Source organism: Mus caroli, chromosome 12 (genome assembly GCF_900094665.2).
Source record: "Mus caroli chromosome 12, CAROLI_EIJ_v1.1, whole genome shotgun sequence".
Taxonomy (NCBI): Eukaryota; Metazoa; Chordata; class Mammalia; order Rodentia; family Muridae; genus Mus; species Mus caroli.
Window position 1 is genome coordinate 100,532,823 of NC_034581.1, and position 19,373 is coordinate 100,552,195.

The 19,373-nt window shown below is 46.1% G+C and overlaps 1 protein-coding gene across 6 annotated transcripts in view; it reads left to right on the plus strand.

The window, feature by feature from the left end:
- Vrk1 (VRK serine/threonine kinase 1) overlaps window positions 1–9,598 on the plus strand; it is a 71,756-nt gene extending 62,158 nt beyond the window's left edge. For 2 of the 6 annotated variants that reach the window (XM_021179034.2, XM_021179036.2), the window contains exons 12-15: window positions 4,546–4,636; window positions 5,772–5,843; window positions 7,816–7,875; window positions 9,203–9,385. In XM_021179034.2, the coding sequence (XP_021034693.1) occupies window positions 4,546–4,636; window positions 5,772–5,843; window positions 7,816–7,875; window positions 9,203–9,234 (255 nt within the window). In that variant the 3' untranslated portion in view covers window positions 9,235–9,385. Of the gene's footprint in view, window positions 1–4,545; window positions 4,637–5,771; window positions 5,844–7,815; window positions 7,876–9,202 lie in introns of all 6 variants that reach the window. The other 4 variants (XM_021179035.2, XM_021179037.2, XM_021179038.2 and 1 more) reach the window with 4 other exon arrangements.
- The last annotated feature ends 9,775 nt before the right edge of the window (window positions 9,599–19,373 follow it).

A 19,373-nucleotide genomic window follows, 5' to 3' on the forward strand; every position in this document is an offset into this window, starting at 1 on the left:
GGATAGATTGTACTGATGAGTGCATGTGTGATAGGTTCAGTTTGCGGGTATTGGATAGATTGTACTGATGAGTGCATGTGTGATAGGTCTTCAGTGGTCCTGGCTTGCTAAACGTTGATTTGCAGCAAAAGACAAGGTGATGATTGGTATTAAATACATATATACTACATGTGGCCCCATAGTGTATATTAAAACATACACGTTGCAACCATGGCTTTGTAGTATATTTTCCTTTGAAGCTGTTGTTTGGTATGGGTAAAGTGGACTCCTGGCTTCATGTTTTCTCTTTGTGTTTAGTGAGTTGGGGTTTTGTGGGCCAAGGGAACTGTTTTTAATAGTAATTCTAAAGTGGCTTATGTGTTTTCTAAGGAACTGGCCTCACAAGGCCTGAGGTGGTTCCCACCATCATGTGGAAGGGAAAGGGTTGCTTTTTACTGATCTTTAGGGAGATAGACGTCTTATAACATCTGCAGTGGGCGCCTCAGGGTTCCCTTCTTCCTTGGTGCAGAGGACTTGATGATGCTGGTAAGTCACCCTTTCAGCTTCTGGCTGTCACCTGCTGCTTCAGAAGCATCTCACAGAGCCACTTTCTGTTGATGGACCTTGTGGCATCCACATGAGACACTTTGTTACGAGTTAAAGAGAGGGGCCTGACAGCTCTGAAGTGAGTGTCCCTTCCCCTGGCCTTGCAAGTCCACAGACCTGAGCTTGATCTCCGGTATCCATGGAACCTGGAAGTGGAGTACCAGCTCCACAGTTATTCTGTGGTCTCCTCATGTTTTCTGGCTGTATATACATGTACCCACATATCCATCCACTCAACCCTGCAAACACTGAATAGTGTGTGTGTGTGTGTGTGTAGGTAGGGAGTCTCAAAAAACACAAACTGAGCTGCCTTGGGTCTTGCAGCTACCATTCTTTAACTATAATGTCGTTTCCTCTGAGAAGCTCATGGCACTTAAAGAAAATCTAGTGATTTTAGTCATAAAATACAGATAATTAAGGTGTAACTCGCTGCCTGTTTTTGCCTTTTCCCTTGAATTGTCCATAAAACATGTTAAGTTTTTGATATTAGTGGTGTAAGTGATCGTGTCCTCAGAGGAAAGCATCTTGTTAATTCCAGCGTGGGTAAAGAGTAAAGACATTAATTTCTAGAGCTGAGTTCACTGACTCTAGAAACATCTTTAGTTTAACATCAAGTTTGCTGGTGCTAAAGCTAGAGTCCTGGAGAGCCCTCACTGCACCAGTTGCACGTGTTGTCCTCAGACATGCGACCGGAGCCTTCCAGGTCTAGGTTGCTGCCTTAATAGGAACCTTCTGCTCCTAGTGTGCCAATAGACTCTGGCTACGGGTTTCTGCTCGCCTGTTGATTAACTGTTCTTTTCATAAATATCAGGAGGGCTTTTAGTAGCGCCTTCTCTGGGTCCTCAAGAGGCTGAGCCAAAGGAAGACAACTGTACTCCAGAATAAGCAGTGGGCGGTGCAGATACAGCCCACTCTGTATGTGCACAAATGCATCAGGTCTCTGCACACTTAGTGGGCTGGGGTGCTTTCTGGTGCACATGCATTGTGGTAAAGCTCAGCCAGAGTTAGGAAAGGGCAAGGTGCACACTTGCGCACGCTTGTGCATGCTTCTGCCAGATGCTACAGTGGGGTTAATCTTGTCATCCCAGCAATACACACTGAGCACGTTCTCCTTGGCTTGCTTGTGTCTCTTTCCATTTTTTTCATGTAGTGCATTTTAACCGAGTCTGCTGGTCTGCAGGTTCCGTGTTACACCATGTCTGCTGTCTCTCGTGCCCCCCACCCTCTGGCCCCCTTCACCTTTAGTCATCTGTGAGCCATGCACGTTTGCTTGGTGACTTTACTGGGCTCTTGACAACTATGACAAATTGGCAAGTGTGTTTGTGCCTGGAGATCTTTAGCTTGTTTAACACCAAGCCTCCTGGACATTTTAGGCTTTTTGTTTTTATAATAACAGGTATGATGGCTACAGTGAGGGGCAGGGCACCCCACAGTGTCTTGGGCTTTGTTGGTGATGCCCATGGTCTGGCTACTGTTTCTTAGACATGGGCTCCTGCAGTGATCTCAGGCTTGACTTGAGCAAGGACTTGGTCTCTGGTTTTGCCTCTGAAGTTTTTTGTTGTGTTTTCTGTTGAAGCAGCTTCATTGGTCTCCAGTCAGTGTTTAGACTATTAGTAAATTATCAGTCCAAATGTATCCAGCTGATTTCTCTTCCTGTTTCTAAATTGGAAGTGAGAAGCAGCTAATTAACTAAGTTTTAACCTAGCATATCTGAACACTTTAAAAACATAATGTGTAGTATATTACTATGTCCTTTGAAATAAGCCCATTCATTTTTCAAGACTTTTTCTGTGTTGAATTAAAAGCAAACTCTGTCCCACATGTATTTTGTAAGTTATTCCTGTGTGTCATACAGTATCTTGGTTTCATTTATAAATGCAAATAAAAATACCTGTGAAACATGGCAGACTGTCACGGATTCAGACAATGGCACAAGCACTTGGGAAGGGAACCCACTCTTACACACCCAAAGTCTAAGGATTCTGATAGCTGCTTCTTGCTGTTTGGGATTTGTGTACTGCTGTATAACCCAAGTGTCATCTGTATGCACTGTTAAACTAGACAGGCTTCGTTTTCTCTTGCTCACTAGTGATCTTTAGCCCATGGACCCTTTCTGCCCAAGCTGCATGTGCAGTCAGAAGAGTTGGGAAGGAGCTGGCGGGTGGATGAATGTGACCCACCACTCTCCCCATACACAGGTGCTCCTTTCCTTGGCTGAATGCTGTCTGATTTTCATTCCTTGTAATTCACCTGTATGGAGATTAAGAAAGCTTATTTCTATTAAATACAATTCAAAACAAAATGAATGTGTTAGGCTCTGGTAGGAAATACTGGCTAGCTCCCTTTATAATGAGCATTTAAAAACTGTCCTATAAAATCTGGAAACTGCTTTCTGTTCTATTTGGAACATAGAGCAGAGTGCTGAAATATTCCTCCTTAATTTTGGTCTGAGGGAACAAAAGTGTCTGTGTTTATCCCTGCCTAATGCATCACAAGTCTGCTGACACGCTAACCTTGGAGTCTTGGCCGCCGTTAATCAGGCCTGTGAACCGGCAGGAAAGACGTACCTAACGCGCTCCGTCAGTGCACTTGCATATGGAAGCTCTCACAGGGGAGCTGCCCGTGCCAGCTGAGGGTTACCTGCCCACTGCAGTTATTGTATGTAATTATCGAGCCAATCTGTTCAGCCCAGCAGGGTTTAGATGGTAATCATGAAGCAACACTTTGGAAAGAAAGATGTAAGGCATTCTCTCCTTCCCTCATCAGCAGTGTGAAGTTAGAGCCGTTCTTGTGGCTGTGTCTGGGAAGCAGCACCTTCTTAGACACACATCTCCTTCCTAAGTGAATGCCACTGACGGTTCCTAGGGTTTAACCGGGTTATTTCTGTGTGGGAGCCTTTCTACAAGGTGTGTGCAGGTTTCTCTGAATCCGGCCTTCCTGCTGCCATCTTCCCATGCTTCAGACCGTGGGATTGAGTGGCGTGCACTGACACTGCTACTGGCTATGAAACATGGTAGCTTGTACAGGAACCCATGGCTGCCATTAGGGAGAGAGTGCTGTGCTGTCAGTAAATATTATCTTCTGCAGCTGTGCACAGAATGGCCCGAAGCAAGGGACACTTTCAGATGAAGCTGAACGAACTTAACATTAATTGCTAGACAGAGTAAGTGAGGATCCATTGCATCATGCTGTGGAGTCGGGATGTGTCAGACATCTTCCTCAATGATCCATAGGTCCATCAGGAAACCTGGGCTTTGCATTAGAATTCAGAGTGCTACACATTTAGATTCATACTTACATAGGATAAGGCTACAAGAAAAACAAAGTTTTATATTCATTGCCAACATCCCTCTATAAATTCACCTATAGAGAGCTCAGCACAGAATTGGATTAGTGTAGACTCGTGTGTTTGTGAGGAGTGGCAGGCGATGGAGTCAAAGCACATCCTGCAGATGCTTCCGCCGAGAACGTGGAGATGGAAGGGCAGTGTGGAGAACGGGGCAGCTCGGAGAGAGCAGGACCTTGTACTTGTGAGGTCGCTCACAGATGGAGGTTATGGGACATTCTAAAGAAACACTGGCTCATGAGCAGAGTTTGCCACCAAATCTAGATTCCATGTGTGACATGAGGTGTATGCCTTCCTGTCTTGCAGACTCAACCTCTGCCTTTCCCTCCACCCATGTTAAGCAGAAAAGTGAGTGTCACTGTCCTGTGGAGGTGACAGCAAGCTGGTAAACATTTCACATCCTATTGGTCAGTGTGGCTCGGATGGCAGGACCCCACGCAGGCGGGGGCTGCTTTTGCTCTCCTTCCCGGCTTCTTCTGGATGTTTTGAGACTCCCACACTTAGATAGTTTCATATATATGTTATTTGTACAATTATGTACATTTGCTTATGCGGGCACCAGACTACATTTCTCTCTTCCTCTCTTGTTTTTTGAACCTTGTTTCCTATGTAAGAAGCGGAAGAAAGAAGCAGAAGAAAGCGCGGTGTGCACTGTGGAGGACATGGAGTGCTCAGACACACAGGTGCAAGAGGCCGCACAGACCCGTAAGTGACAGCCCTTGCTTACCCTTCCATATGCAGCCCCAGGCTGCACTTCCTCCCACTGGCTGGTGGACTGGCCACACGCGTCATATATAATATTTCAGTTTGATGATAAAATACCTTGGAGATAGGGTTTGTATTGCGTAGTACGTATAGGGGTGTCTTTCGTACACACTTTCTGTCACTCGCTCTCCACAGCAGTCAGGACAGGGGTTTGGGAGGTAGAAACCAGAGCTGCTTCTCAGGCCTGAAGGATGCTTCCCACCTCTCCTGGTGGTGGGGGCTGCACACTCAGCTGCAGTGGATTTCTCTGAGGCTCGTCCCAGCCAGGTAGGAGAGGGAGGAATCAAGCTTTGAACTTCACTGTTGAAAGTGAGTGATACGGAAGTAAAGATCTGAAGTTCCTTCTACTTAGGGGCTGGAGCTGAAGGTCCCGTCTATAAAGTCACAGTTAGAAATGGTGTCAGCAAAGGCATCTGCGTGTGCAGGCTGAGACTGGACATGCTCTGCTGTGTCGGGGCTTCTCAGACACTGCTCTCTTGGACCCAACGTTTTTTTTTTTTTTTGGTTTTTCGAGACAGGATTTCTCTGTGTAGTCCTGGCTGTTCTGGAACTCACTTTGTAGACCAGGCTGGCCTCGAACTCAGAAATCCGCCTGCCTCTGCCTCCTGAGTGCTGGGATTAAAGGCGTGCGCCACCACGCCCGGCTGACCCAGCGGTTTTTAAAAGACTTTTTTGCTCTTTCTCAGTTTTATTATTTTGCTTGTCCTTGGGCACTTTTAATTTCTGATGAATAGCCTCGTTTTGGGCAAGAAGGTCACAGTAGCATAAATGCTCTAGTGACAGAGGCCAGCACGGTAGTTTGTCTTTCTGTTGACACTGGTCCTGGTACGTGTTAGAAAGCAAATTTTGGAAGACAGCCACCTTTATCTGGATTTTATTAGTGTTTTGCCCTTACATATTGTGGATCTAACCTGGTTAGGTTCATCTGCATTTACCCTGGGACACCAGGAGGGTGTTATTCACTGCAGAGGCCAACGCTCCACAGTCGCTAGTTTCCTTCAAACGCTGCCGTCCCCCATCTGCTATTGTCTGCTTTTTACTGCTTCCTTCCCTGTCTTGTTCATTTTGTTATTAGGAAGTGTGGAGTCCCAAGGAGCAATACATGGAAGCATGTCTCAGCCAGAGGCGGGCTGCAGCAGCTCTGACAGTGAGTGGGGATGGACTAAGTAGTGCTGATGAAGACAGCTCTGTTCTTTCGTGAACACACCCTTAAGCGTTAAAGCATCCCTTGTCCTAGGAGCTTATGGGAGTCCAGAGTTGTGGTAGGCTGAGCCAGGAGTGGGTCCAGGCAGGCCCCAGATGTGCTATAGCCCGACGGGCTTTCTTAGCTGCCTGCGGGGTGTCGGCAGCCTGTATGCTGCTGGACGAACACAGATGTCTTTGTTTTGAGAGTGTGTGACTTAAAACTCTATTTCTAACTGTGAAACCTGATCTTAGTCCTGCAGTTTGGGGTAGGATTGACGTCACAGTAGCCAGCAGGCTGCTAAGAACTCGTCACTGCCCTATGACTCCTGCCATAAGGACCACTTGGACTGCTTTGCTGCAGAACTTTTTTTTTTTTTTTTTGGTTTTTGGTTTTTCTAGATATGGCTTTAGTTGTCCTGGAACTTGCTCTGTATACCAGGCTTGTCCCAAACTCGTAGCGATCCACCTGCCTCTGCCTCTCAAGTGATGAAGTTAAAGGTGTTTGCCACCACGCTGGGCTACTATAACTTTTTAAGATAATGAAGAATAATTAGTCTACATTCATGCAAACTCAGAATTATTTTAATTATTTTTTTTTTTTGAGACAGTTTTACTATGTATCCCTGGCAGGCCTAAAACTTTATGTAGACCAGGCTGGCCTTGAACTTGTAGTGATTCATTTGCCTCTGCCTCCCAAGAGCTGGGATTAAATGGGCCCACCAGTATGCCTAGCATTTGCTTAGATGGTTTTTGTGGTTTCTTGTTGTAGGCCGTTTCCCCCCTAAAGTACTAGAGTAGTTATTTTACTGTCAGAATAGTCATGGGAGAAGGATTGCCAGAGGTGGTTGGAAAACGTTATTGCTTCTAGAAAACCAAAGCAAAGCAAACCAAACCGAAGCAAAGCAAAGCAAAGCAAACAGCTCAGGAGGCCAAGGGTCATACAAATGTGTGCATTTACACTCAGAGTTCAGGCGCCGGATGGTGAGTGCACAGTGCCTGACTCTCTCAATATTTTGAGAAATGGGATAAATTCCACGAATTTTTTTGGTTTGGGGCTTTAGGATTTTGTGTCTTAAATGTGTTTCAAGAACGGGTGCCTTAACGGCAGCTTTACAAATGTCACTTTCTTCATTAACAATTTTATTTTCAAACACAATTTACGGTTTACAGTGTGGTAAGAGACTGTTCTCACTGAGTGATCTTTTAGAATGCTGTGCCTTGCAAAATGGGAGCAACGTTCCTTTAATATCTATTTAGACCATTTTAAAGCTGTGTGTGATTTTCTTGATACACCTAAACTCATTTTGAATAGTTGGGGGTCTATTGTGTGGGAGCGCACTCTGAAAGCTTTCTGTATGTTACTGTGCATGCTGTGGGGTTTGTGGGGGGTGATGGGCGGTGCCCGGAAGAACGGGCCTTTAAGCCTTTTATTTCTATGCAAGGCGTAATTTTTACCAATTGAGGAAATTTGGTTATTTGCTGCAAGTAATTTTTCCCCCTCACAAAATGATAAGCTTTAAAAACCATGAATATTCTGGCATTTTAAAACTGTGCCAATATTCCAAAATTGTACTGGAAATTAATTGATGTGGCCATGATACTCATGGCTTTGTACATGTCCTCTGTTGGAGAGTGGTGATGGCTCTTCTGGAGGCTAGTTAGCCGGAAGCATGGAGGGCTGTGCCTGTCCTGAGGATTTCCTTTGGTAGAAACCAACTAGTTAGGGACCAGATGTTTCTAAGAAAACCCTGCTGAGATACTTCCCACTTTCACCTTTTGTTTATGAAAGCATGGACAAGCTTCCCCAAACTCATGTATGCTATTTTTCCTCTGTTACTAACTGCATTGTGTTATGAACATGGTTATATTATAGAGACATGACTATAACAGACTCCATCAGCCTTGCAGTGACGGTCAGTTCTGATTTTCTTTAGGTTCCAGGAGGCAGCAGCATTTGGGATTGGAGCAAGACATGCTAAGGCTAGACCGTAGGGGTAAGCAGCAGTGTTTAGCCTAAGAGTGAAGTGTCAGGTTAGGACATGTAAGAGAGCCAGCATTGCTTGAATTTGAGTGCCTGTCACCTGTCTGAGGTGGTGTTGATCATGAGCCGGCTGTTGGGGCAGTCTCAGAATGGCAGCATTTCTGATTTTCTTTGTAGATGTAACTTTAACATTTTATATGTGAAACCCTCAAAATACACTATGGAGTGTTGTTCATTTCCCAGCACAGAAGCTTTTCTGTCATGGTGGCTCTGGGGCTCTCAGCTTATTTATCTGCGTGGGTTGTTTGTGCATGACAGTCATTTTGTTGTGGTGCTCATTCTGACCCCTCACCCTCTCTGTTCCCCCCACACCCCCTTGGCCTCCCTCCCTCACCCTTTTCTGCTTTCCTCTCTTCACCTGTTTCCTTACCCAGTCAGCCTGCTCCTGCCCAGGGAGTTTCATTAGGTTCTCATGGAGTCCTGGGCCAGGGCTCCTTCCCACTACCCCAGCAACCGCTGCCTGCCTTCCTGCCTGAGATGCTCAGAGGGGTGGGGCTTCATGAGCCCTCTAGCTCTCACTGCTACTGTTGTTACTCAGCCGCAGTGTACAGGCTGTGTGAGCGGTGGGAAGATGCTCACAGAAGTCTAAGGTTTGCTGTGACTGAACTGAACAACAGTTGAACAGAAACCAGCTGTAAAAATTTTAATTTTAAAACTGATTTTCCAGCTAAGTATTAAAAACGCCCATAATCAGAATACCTTTAGAAACTATAATTACTTGTGTGGGATTAGAAATTTTGTCTCAGATTCAAAGGAAATTCTGTTCTTTTCTGAAAAGAAGTTGGTTAACTATTGACTACCAGGATGCCCTCATTCGGACATTTCTGGTCCAGAGAGCTTGAGGCTGAGAACAGGAGTCCAGTCTGGGCGGTGTGGTCAGGTGTGGGGAAGAACCCCTTGTGAGGTGGCTAGGAGCAGTCCCTGGGACCTTAAGTCAGGAGGAGCGTGCATGCCAGCAGGGAGGGCTCGGAGAAGTTCTCCATGGCATGCGTAACCCAGGCTCTCCCAGGAAGGGTAAACTCGGAAGGTGCAATGCAAGTCAGGGTTTCAAATTTTACAATCCAGACTTTGGGGAGAAATACTGGGGTGTGTTTTTGCTGGTGTGTTAAGACTAGAAAGTAACCTGACGGTTGCTAGGCTGTGCAGCTACAGTTTGGCCCTTGTATGGAGTTCATCTCTACAGCTGTCAGTCAGTCAGGCATGGAGAGGTTTGTATTTCTGATCCTGTGCTTTTGTAAGTTAATGATCACTTGTGTGACTTTCTCTGATCTCTTTTCAAGGTTCACGAACCAGGAAGAAAGCCCAGAAGTAAACGACATGCCAGGAGCCGTCTTCTCTGCCTATTCATTTGATTTTTTAAAAATTCTTTCCTATTTTATGTTTTATTTTCATGAAAGTCTTCTGGAGTGTTAGTAATAATTGAGTGGCTATTTTTTAAAAAAAAAACACTTTATTAAAATGAATATTTTGTGTACTTTATTGAAGGATAATTTATAAAATCCTGAATCTTTAGTCGTCATAACCCATGTGATCTGGGGCTCAGGCTGCTGCGCGCTTCCCAGACTGGACAGAGCGCTCAGCAGGCTCCTTGCTTTTAAGGAATGAAGAACTTAAAGGTCTCTTTTGCTCGGTGTAGTATATAAGTCGTTGTGACAATAAAGTCTGGTCTCCATGGATTCCGGCCTTTTACACAAGCGCTTATTGAATGCGTGCTGTGTGCACTACGGAAGCGCGCAGTAAGGTATGGCGTGTCTGAGAGCAGCCCCACAGTCTAAAGTCAGAAGCAAGGATGAGAAGTGGCAGGGTGCCCTTCAGGGGAGTCCTGTCAGTAGGGGGCAGAGCCTCCCCCACTTAGATTTTTTGTTTTTATGAGTTTATTTTAGAGAAATGGTAATTTGTAAAACTCAAGTTCTCTAGAGATGTTTGTTTTTTGTTTTTTGTTTTCTTTTGGCTTTGTTTTGGGATTTGTTTTTCTGGTTTTCTTTCTCAGTCTGACTTGTATAGACCAAGTGTTCTCAAACTTCTGGCCTGCCTGTGTCTGCCTCCCAAAGGCAGTAGCTGAAGGGATTGTGGCTGTGCTCTGCACACGAGCAGAAGTGATTTCCGTCTGTATGACATCCTAGCTGCAGAGGTTACATGTTTGCACCCCACACTAGCTGCAGATACGATAGCTGTGCACCCCATATTAGCTACAGGGGTTACAGCTGTGCACCTTGCACTACCTGCAGCCTCACACCTCATGCTAGAAGCAGGGGTTATCACGTCTACCCCCACACTAGTTGCAAGGTTTTCGTGGTTAGAAAACAAGACACACAGAGTATTTTCCAACTTGTTTGGAAATGAAGCTCCGAAAATTTAGCATGTTTTTGAACAATTTCAAGAGACCTTCCTCAAAAATTACACTTAGAGCAATCAGGGTTGGGCAAATGGTGTAATGGGTAAGCAATTTGCCTGCTGGCACCATGTGTATTGAGTTCTTGGGCAGCCGTGATGTGTTCAGAATATACCTCACACGGCCTAGGACAGGCCTAAAGTCATCACCTCAGTACTTAAGAGACTGGATTGCTTTGAAGACAGTTCTGTGTAAACCATTGTGTGCATGGACAGAAGCAGCAACTGTGACTGGCTCTGTGGACTGTTGAGTCATCACTTGATGTGGAATAAGGTGCAGTCAGAAGCGGATCAAGCTGCGCTGTGGCCCCAGAGGCTACTTTCTCAGCATCCCAGACTTCCCGTGGGCCCTAGGAGAAGGGGGCCTAGAGACTCCTGTTTTCTTTAGAATATAGGAGGGTTGTAGTACAGAGTAGTGTGTCGGTTGGTCCCAAGTATATTTGTGACACCTAAAATCAACTCCCAAGTTCTGTTTTAAACATATTCCTGCTTAAAATAGGAATAAATGTGTGTGATACGGTTTTGTCTGTAAACTGTAGCCTTTTTTTTTTTTATTTTTTAAAACACAAAACAGCACAACCTGTTGGTTAAATATTAAGAAAACAAATATTTCCTCACATATTGTTTTAAACAAGTGCTGACATTTTCTCAAATGTTACTATATTGGCAGGGCTACATAAATTAGTTAAAAGCTACTAGCCAGCAGTAGCCTGGTTGTCGTCAGCTGGGCTCCTTGTTCTGCTGCGTTTTCAGTCCCTACGGAGGGAGCATGGTTCTTCCCGGGGCCAGCCTCGGCAGCGCCCACAGTTGTTGCTGATTTCTGCCCGTTGCAGTTCCGTGAGTTTATCTTTGTGCCAGCGCCTGAGCGAGTGTGCTTGCATTCTCTCCTCTCCCTCTCCAGGCCAGTCGTGGTGCCCTTCCTGACCTGACGTGCTCTGACTCTTCTGTCAGGCACAGGGTTCAGCGGTGGTAACCAGCAACCCAGCTCTCCATGTTCTCCGATGGCGGTGGTTTCTTAAGACAACACCATTAAACCAGAGCCATAAACATGCTCATTTTCTTGACCTGCTGAGTTAGCTGTGCCCATATAGACTGAAGTTGCATAGCATGGCCTCAGTGTGCCCTTTGTCTCCCTGTGCCCGGGTACATAAGCTGTAGAGTATTGTGTTTTTGTTTTTAATATGTATTATGACTGGGGTTTTAATACACTGCCCTTGTTGAAGATTTAAAAGATACAGAAAGATGTTGTAACTACCACTCTCAGCACATAGTTCATAGTCACACTTCGTATATTTATACTTTATTTTAAAGCTTCATAAACCACTCCACGATCTCTTCTGGTTTGTTTGTTTGTTTGTTTGTTTGTTTGTTTGTTTCGAGACAGGGTTTCTCTGTGTAGCCCTGGCTGTCCTGGAACTCACTCTGTAGACCAGGCTGGCCTCGAACTCAGAAATCCGCCTGTCTCTGCCTCCCACATGCTGGGATTAAAGGCGTGCGCCGCCACACAATGTTTTTAATGTCCTAGTTCTTCATGAACATTAACAGTGTATCTGTGTGAAGTCAGTGTAGAAGTAGTGCGTCGTCTAGATTTGTTACCCTTTTATAACCTTGCCTAACGTTGGACTCTAAATGCTTACCAGTATTTCACATTAGAAACAACGTTCTTTAACAAAATTGGGCAGAAAATTTTGTCAACATTTATGACAGACATTCCTTAGATTTTAAAAAAGCAGACCCCAGGCCAAAGACTGAACGTTGCTGAATGCTCTGCACGCTCCTGTCCATTAGCACTTGGCCAGCTTTGCCTGGTGGCATCTAATGCCGTGGACAGTTTGCGTCATACCTGCCTTTTCCCTGAGCCACCTTGTCCCCCACCAGTGAAGTCGACTCCCAGATAAGATTTTTGGAAGAAGGGTTTTGGAAAATAATGGGGTCACCAGGCCGGGTCCTGCTGTGTGAGATCAGTGCCTTTGTACGAGGAAGCAGAAGACCTGACCCTTCCCATGTGTGACTCCAGTGGGAATAGCATCTTGTGCACGTGGCCTGGGACCCGATGCCTGTTGTTTAAGCCTCTGGTTTGTTCTAGCCTCAGTCAGGACAAGATTGTCAAGTGAGTTTGTTGTTACTGCTAGCTAAACAATTCTGTATTTGTAAATTAGCTGTCCTGTCTTCTATCCTGTGTGCTTGTGTATGTTGCTTGTAGATTAAAGACCAGAGACATTTGCCACGTCTTTTTTATTTGTCTCTAATTCTTAAAAAAATTTAAAGGATTTATTTTTATGGTTTTAGTCTATTGCTTTCTATTATAATTTCTGCCAGTGTTTTAAATTATTTTCTAACTAGAAATCAGAAATATATTTTTTTAAAGATTTATTTATTTATTATATGTAAGTACACTGTAGCTGTCTTCAGACACTCCAGAAGAGGGCGCCAGATCTCGTTACGGATGGTTGTGAGCCACCATGTGGTTGCTGGGATTTGAACTCTGGACCTTCGGAAGAGCAGTCGGGTACTCTTACCCACTGAGCCATCTCACCAGCCTGAAATCAGAAATATTTAATGTGACTTTTTGTTGTAAAGTTTCTGGATTTGCAATTGAAGTGAAATTTGCTGTGGTATTTGTGTGTGTGTATCTGTCTGTCTGTCTGTCTGTCTGTGTGTCTGTCTGTCATTAGGCAAGGCTGACTGGTACTCCAGGACACCCAATCAGTAGCTTCTCCCTCTGCTTTGCTTATGTCATGTTCTCTTGCCAGGTCTATTACTGGACAGTGCTTGCTCTCACTGACAGATCCTCATGTCAGCGTCCCAGCCTCGTAAGTGCCACCACGTGCTGGTTCTTACTCATGGTCCACCTTACATTAACAGGAATAAAAGTGGGAGAAAATAACTTACTCTGTCACCACAACAAAAGTCAAGCTCTTGGCCAGCGAGATGGCTCAGTGGGGAAAGGCGCTTCCTGAGCAAGCCCGGTGACCTGGCTTTGATCCCCAGAACCCATGGAGAGAACGCTCTGCACAAAGTTGTCTTCTGACCTCTACACACACACCCGGCACACCCCTCCCCCAAGTAATAAGGTTTTACACAGCCAGCTCTTACCTTAGATTATGCTGTTCCTAGTCTACTCCATGTGTGTGTGCTACTTAATTGCAGTGGTTGGGTGGATAATGGTTTTGAAAGGTTGACAGGCCATTCTATAACACTATGAACACACACAAACATACCACGCCATACACACAGCGTGTGAGGGAAGAATTTTTGATGGTTATTTCCAGTGATAGCGGAGCTGAATTTGCTCAGGACAGCTAGTCGATTGGTTTTTAGGCATGCTCAATGCTGTAAACTGCTGCCGTCACAGAAGAGCTGTGCTTGTGTTCATGGAAGGCCAGCACTTCACCTGTGGAAACCCCACAACTGGTCATGGGTGAACCTTCCATACAACTACCGATAGATAGGCTGTACCAGATGTTTACAGGAAAACCCTTTGACAGCATTAACTTTGTAGTGTCTTGTGCTTCAACTCCAGGGGATCCAGTACCCTTCTGATCTTCTTGGGGACCCGACACTCAAGATATACTGTAAGACATGCATGCCAGTAAGACATTGATACACATAACAATAAGAACTTATGGAATGAGAGGATTTCTCAGTTTAACTTTCTGACCTTGATGAGAATTAGCTTAGAATCTAGAGTGGCCCATCTTTGTCAAGTCTGAGAGGTCCTGCAAGTGTCCCTATGGCTTCCCTGTCAGGGCCCAGTGTACTTGTAGTTCCTAAAGGTCAGAGCACCTGGGCACTGCTGAGCTGAGGGCTGGAAAGGCCTGGGAGTTCACTCGGGAGATCACAGTGCTGCTCTGAGACTGCCCGGAAGCCTAGGAGGGGTGGTGCTTCCGCTCTGGTGCTCAGCAGCTCCAGAGAGCTGTGTCTGCTGCCTCCATTGCACCCTGAGGTGTCAGCAGAGGTACGGAGGGAGAGGCACTGAGTTAATGCAAAAAGAGATGGACCTTTAGTATCCCCAAGGCTGGGCAAGAAAGATGCTTTGTCAGGTTAAAGGCACTTGGCCATGGATGCCTGACAACTCATGGTAGCAGGAGAGAGCTGAACTTTAAAGTCACCCTTTGACTTAGACACATGTACATGCACACCCACTTACACACACATACACATCCCCCATGCATGCGTGAGCATGTACACACACGCATACCAGCAATAAGCTTTAAAAAGAAAATGATGTTTTCTGAGCATTGTACAGCTTCCTTCCCTACCAAGAATGTAACATAAAACATCCTGATGTTCTGTCTTCATTCAGTGACTGACAGAATATGGATTCCGTTCAACTGGAGAGGGGCATGTCCTACTGTGGTTGGTATTGTGGTTCTACAGTGTATGGTCTGGCTCCCGTGTGCCTGCTGACACACACACACACATGCGCATATACACTTTGAACACAGAAATTCCTAGCAGATAGTTAAAAGCTTGTGAAATACAATCTGTATGCAGCATCATTTGAAGAGCCATTTAGACATTTAAGATGTGAATGGTTTTGGTTCCTGCTCCCGCTTCTCTAAAGTTCCCAAACCATGCTCTTGTAATCCAGGCACTGCAGTCCCCAATTGTGCCCTCAATATGCCATGCAGAGTGTTTTGGTTTTTCTTGAATTAGATGGCTGAAATTGTATCAAAATGGCATCCAGGGCCCTGTCCCCGTAGAGGTCAGAGAAGCTACACTCTGCAGAAACACCATTTGAGGTCAGGAATCCTAACACCTGCTGTTCCCAGTGGACCGTGTGATGTACTCAGAGCGTTGAAGGGGTCAGGCTAAGTGAGCAGCCGCCCGTGATACCCGGTTGTCTATTAGTGTAGCAAAATTGAGGGGAAATAGGAAACTTTAAGATGGGTGTCTTTTATTTTATTATTATATTCTTTTTGGTGTTATTGTTGATAGTCCTATTTGAATGTAAAGTTCTGAGCACAGAAGAAGCGAGCTGTCTTTGGGCTGCATTTACTGCTCTTGATGATTCCAGTTGTGTGTAAATATTAGAAAACAGCAGGGTCCTGCATCCCAAGAATCACTTGAGCTGTGCCACAAGACAAGTGTCCTTCCTGGCACTGCAGTCATGCTACCCGGCTCTCCTGCTATTTCTAATCTGTGCGCACAGCCGTGAAAAAACTGGACTGACATTTACAGGCACAGCAGGGAGACACTTGACTAGGGAATGTTAAAGACTCCAGTACCTCCATTCAAAGTGGCCACCACACACGATAAATCTTCACAGGAGAGCTGGGCGGCGCTCGGTTGATGCTGTAACGAGGGGATCTGTAATGAAGCAGGGGAACACACCATCCCCTCCGATCAGCTGGTGAGCAGTCGGGTGTTTATCGTGGCTTTCCTTTAGACCTAGCTACTAGAGGGACACGGCTTCTGCGGAGGTGAAGGAGTCCTTTCTTTTGCATCATGCTTTTTGGAGGGCGTTTCAGCCTCTCCTTGTCACGTCATCTAACTTGAGCTTTGCAGGATTGTGCCCCAGTCAAGGGACCTCTTTTGAAATGGGCCGTATGGAAAGAGGTCAGCGGCTCTCAGTCTAGAGCTCCACGGCCACCTTCCCTGTCTAGTTGCAGCAGGCTACCAGATTTGTATGCCAGAGCACCAGGAATGCAATTAGGTTTGCTGTGCGGTGTCGGGCTGGCTTCTCAGTAAAGAGTGTCTTTCCCTATGGGAATAAGACGAGACAGACTGTCATTTGCTCTTCCTAATTCTGCTTAGCATCATCGCTAGGCTTTTTTTCTTTCTTTCTTTTTTTTTGGTAATTAGCTATCTTAGTTGGCTCTTAAATTTTAATAGCCAATTGAAGCTGTGTTTTAGCCAAGTCCCGTATCTAAATTGCATTCAGCCCATTAACAAAGTTGGTTAAAAGGCTATTAAAACCGAAGCCAATGTATGGCGGCTTGTGTTTGTATCTTCACAGTATCCGTCGGTGGCTTGTGTTTGTGTCTTCACAGTATCCGTTGCAGCCTAAAGGAATGTGTTGCTTTTCAACAAAGTTCTGCCCAGGCTGGTCCCAGCCTCCCTGGGGGAGAAGATGGTCAATGAGAGAGAGTATTAGCATGTGGGAATACTCAACGTTGGCCCTGCCTTGCTGTTTTTGTGTCTTGTAGGAGGCTCCTCTTCAGGTTTGGATTTAGTTTGGTTGGTGGTGAAGGAGGGAGAAAGAAAGACACACTGAATCCTTCAAATTAAAATTGACAGTTTTTGAAAAGTGAGTAATTGAAATGATGTTTTTTACCCCCCCTCCTTTCGGCTGATCAGAATTATTAGCAAAACCATCTGAGGCACCTTCTGGTAGGATTGTAGTCTTGCTGGGTTCGCTTTGTGAAACATTCTGGCAGGCACTGAAAAAAAAATCTGTAGTGGAGCCAGCACATAGGCACAGAGCACTCACTGCCTAATTGACAGGCCCATTGTTGCCCTGGCTAGATCAGAAGGCTGGCCGGGGCAGCACCACCACCGTGCTAGCTTTACCAGATTGGAGCTTCTTTCTGTGTGGAGTCCTTCCTTCAAATTGTAGCCTTGTTTCTGTTCTCAAAGGTGCTCGGTTTCACAGCCCTTTATAATCTGTGCTACTTTCAAAAGAAAATAAATGTACGGGGTTGGGGGTGGGGTGCTGGTCCATATTTCTCAGTCACTATGACCCTGGGAATACAGATTCCTGGAGAAGCTGGAGGCAGAGGCATCCTGCTCCTTGACTAGGCTGACTGTCCACAGCCGTCACCCCTTGCCCCCCTTGAGCAACACCAGACACCATGTTGCCACCGTCATGTTTTCTGCCTCAAAAACAGATAAACTAAAAATCCAACTGTAAGCGACAGTGTTCCTTCACGGATTGCATTGTGCCACCCTCAAAAGAGGCAAGTTCGCTCAGAGCACTCGCAGCTCCGCATTTGCTCCTGACGTTTAGCCCAGTTGTCCAGGCGCCCAGCCCCGCTTCTGTGGTGTTGAGCCTCTTGGCAGACAGCAGTGCAGGTGGTTGTAGAGAAGCCCAAGAGCATTTTCACACACTCTTGAGCACACACACACACACACACACACACACACACACACACACACCATGTGGTGCTGAGGTTCTTGTATTTCCACCCGACTCCCTTTCACAGCCTTTGCCTGAGGGCTGCGTGGAGTGGTAGGAGATGTCTTCCTGTCAGGACTGCCTGCGCTGCAGGGCTCTCTGCTGACCTTTCCCCTGTACCAGATGCAGATAGAAAAGGCAAAAGAAGCTGTTTTATTCCCACAGCTCAACGCAGTGAACCCGGCACAATGAGAATGTGTGTGGAACACGAACCGGCCTTGAATAAAGTAAGCCTGGCTTTGAAAGTCAGGCCACCTGAGGTTGCCTGTGTAAAGTCACCAGTCTGCTTTACACACAGAAGGTCCTGGGTTCAAGCCCCCGTGGAGCCATGGCCACAAAACAGACTCTTCATTTCAAAAGTACCCTGGATAAAAACATTATGAGACTTTTTTTTTTTTCCCAAGCTGGGCCTGCTGATGCACACATTTAGCCCCAGTACTTAGGAGGGAGAGGCAGTCGGATCTTTGTGAGTTCCAGGCTAGCCCGGTTTACATAGTGAGTTCCAGGACAGCCAGAGATAACCTAGTGAGACCCTGTCTGGAAAAAAACAAACAAACGATGAGGCCACACTCTTCTGAAAGTCAGGTGGGATGGCTCCTACGCAAGATAAGATGGGGTTCCCGGGGCCCTCCCCCAGCCATTCAGTCCCCTTGTGGGCTCTGCACGACACAGCCCTCATCTAGCATTGGGAGCTTCTCTCCCGTGGGTGACATGTGCATATGTGGTGTATGACAGAACGATTGGGGATTAAGGTGAGCAGTGGAATCTCCGAGTCTAAGAATCTGAAGAGAGGAAACTGCTGCTTCTTGCCCTAAGAAAGGAGAGACTCCCGGAACAAAAGAAAGCGGAACTGCTGGTGCCTCGGCAGGAGCCCGATGGAGCAGTCCAGTGCGCACCATCCGAGTAGCCCAGTGGGGATCACTGCCTAGTCGCCTACTTTCACCCGTGAGTCCTCTCGCCAGAGGAGCTTTGGGACAGTGGCTTCCTGGAGTCCACTCGGGCCTGAGCGCAGATCCTCAAGCTCCCAGCAACCTGCTCCCGTTGTTACAGTGTCCCCGCCGCTGGTTTCCCCCCCCCCCGCCCCCCCCCACCTCCCGGGCTGTGCCCCACGCCTCTGGGGTTGGATCACGTTGCTTGAGCTGATGTTCTTCCTCGGTTTACCTGTCAGGCATGTGGCTCATCACCAGTTGCTGAGGAGTGGGTGTGTAGGAGGTAAACTATTTTGAAGCCTTCCTGATGTAAGGTGCTTTTGTTCCCCCTTTGTCTTGACTGATAGTTTGACTCATGTTGGATTATAGATAGGAATTAATTTTTCTTAAGAACTTTGCTGGCTCCATTACTGTTGTTTAGCAAACTCGAGCGCGCTCTGATCTCTGTTCCACGCGTGACATTTCCCTCCCTCCTTTCTTCTCCTAATCATCCTCATTTTCATAAAATGAGGTGGTGTGGGCCTATTTCCTGGGTGTGTCCTGGAAGTTTTTATTGAAATAGCTTTTGACAGTTTCCCCCTTTCCATTTCCTCTGTTCTCTCAAGAAGTTCCAGAACATTCATTGTCTCCTCTCCGTTGCTGTATTTCCAGGGAGATTTTCTTATGTTCTCTTCCAAATCTTCAGAATGAAAAAAAAAAATCTATTGTATCCCCGATTTCCTGAAGTTCTTTGTTTTATTTATTTATTTATCTTTTATTAGATATTTTCTTTATATACATTTCAAATGCTATCCCGAAAGTTCCCTATACCCTCCCTCTGCCCTGCTCCCTTACCCACCCGCTCCTGCTTCTTGGCCCTGGCATTCCCCTGTACTGGGGCATATAAAGTTTGCAATACCAAGGGGCCTCTCTTCCCAGTGATGGCCGACTAGGCCATCTTCTGCTACATATGCAGCTAGAGATACGAGCTCTGGGGGTTACTGGTTAGTTCATATTGTTGTTCCACCTATA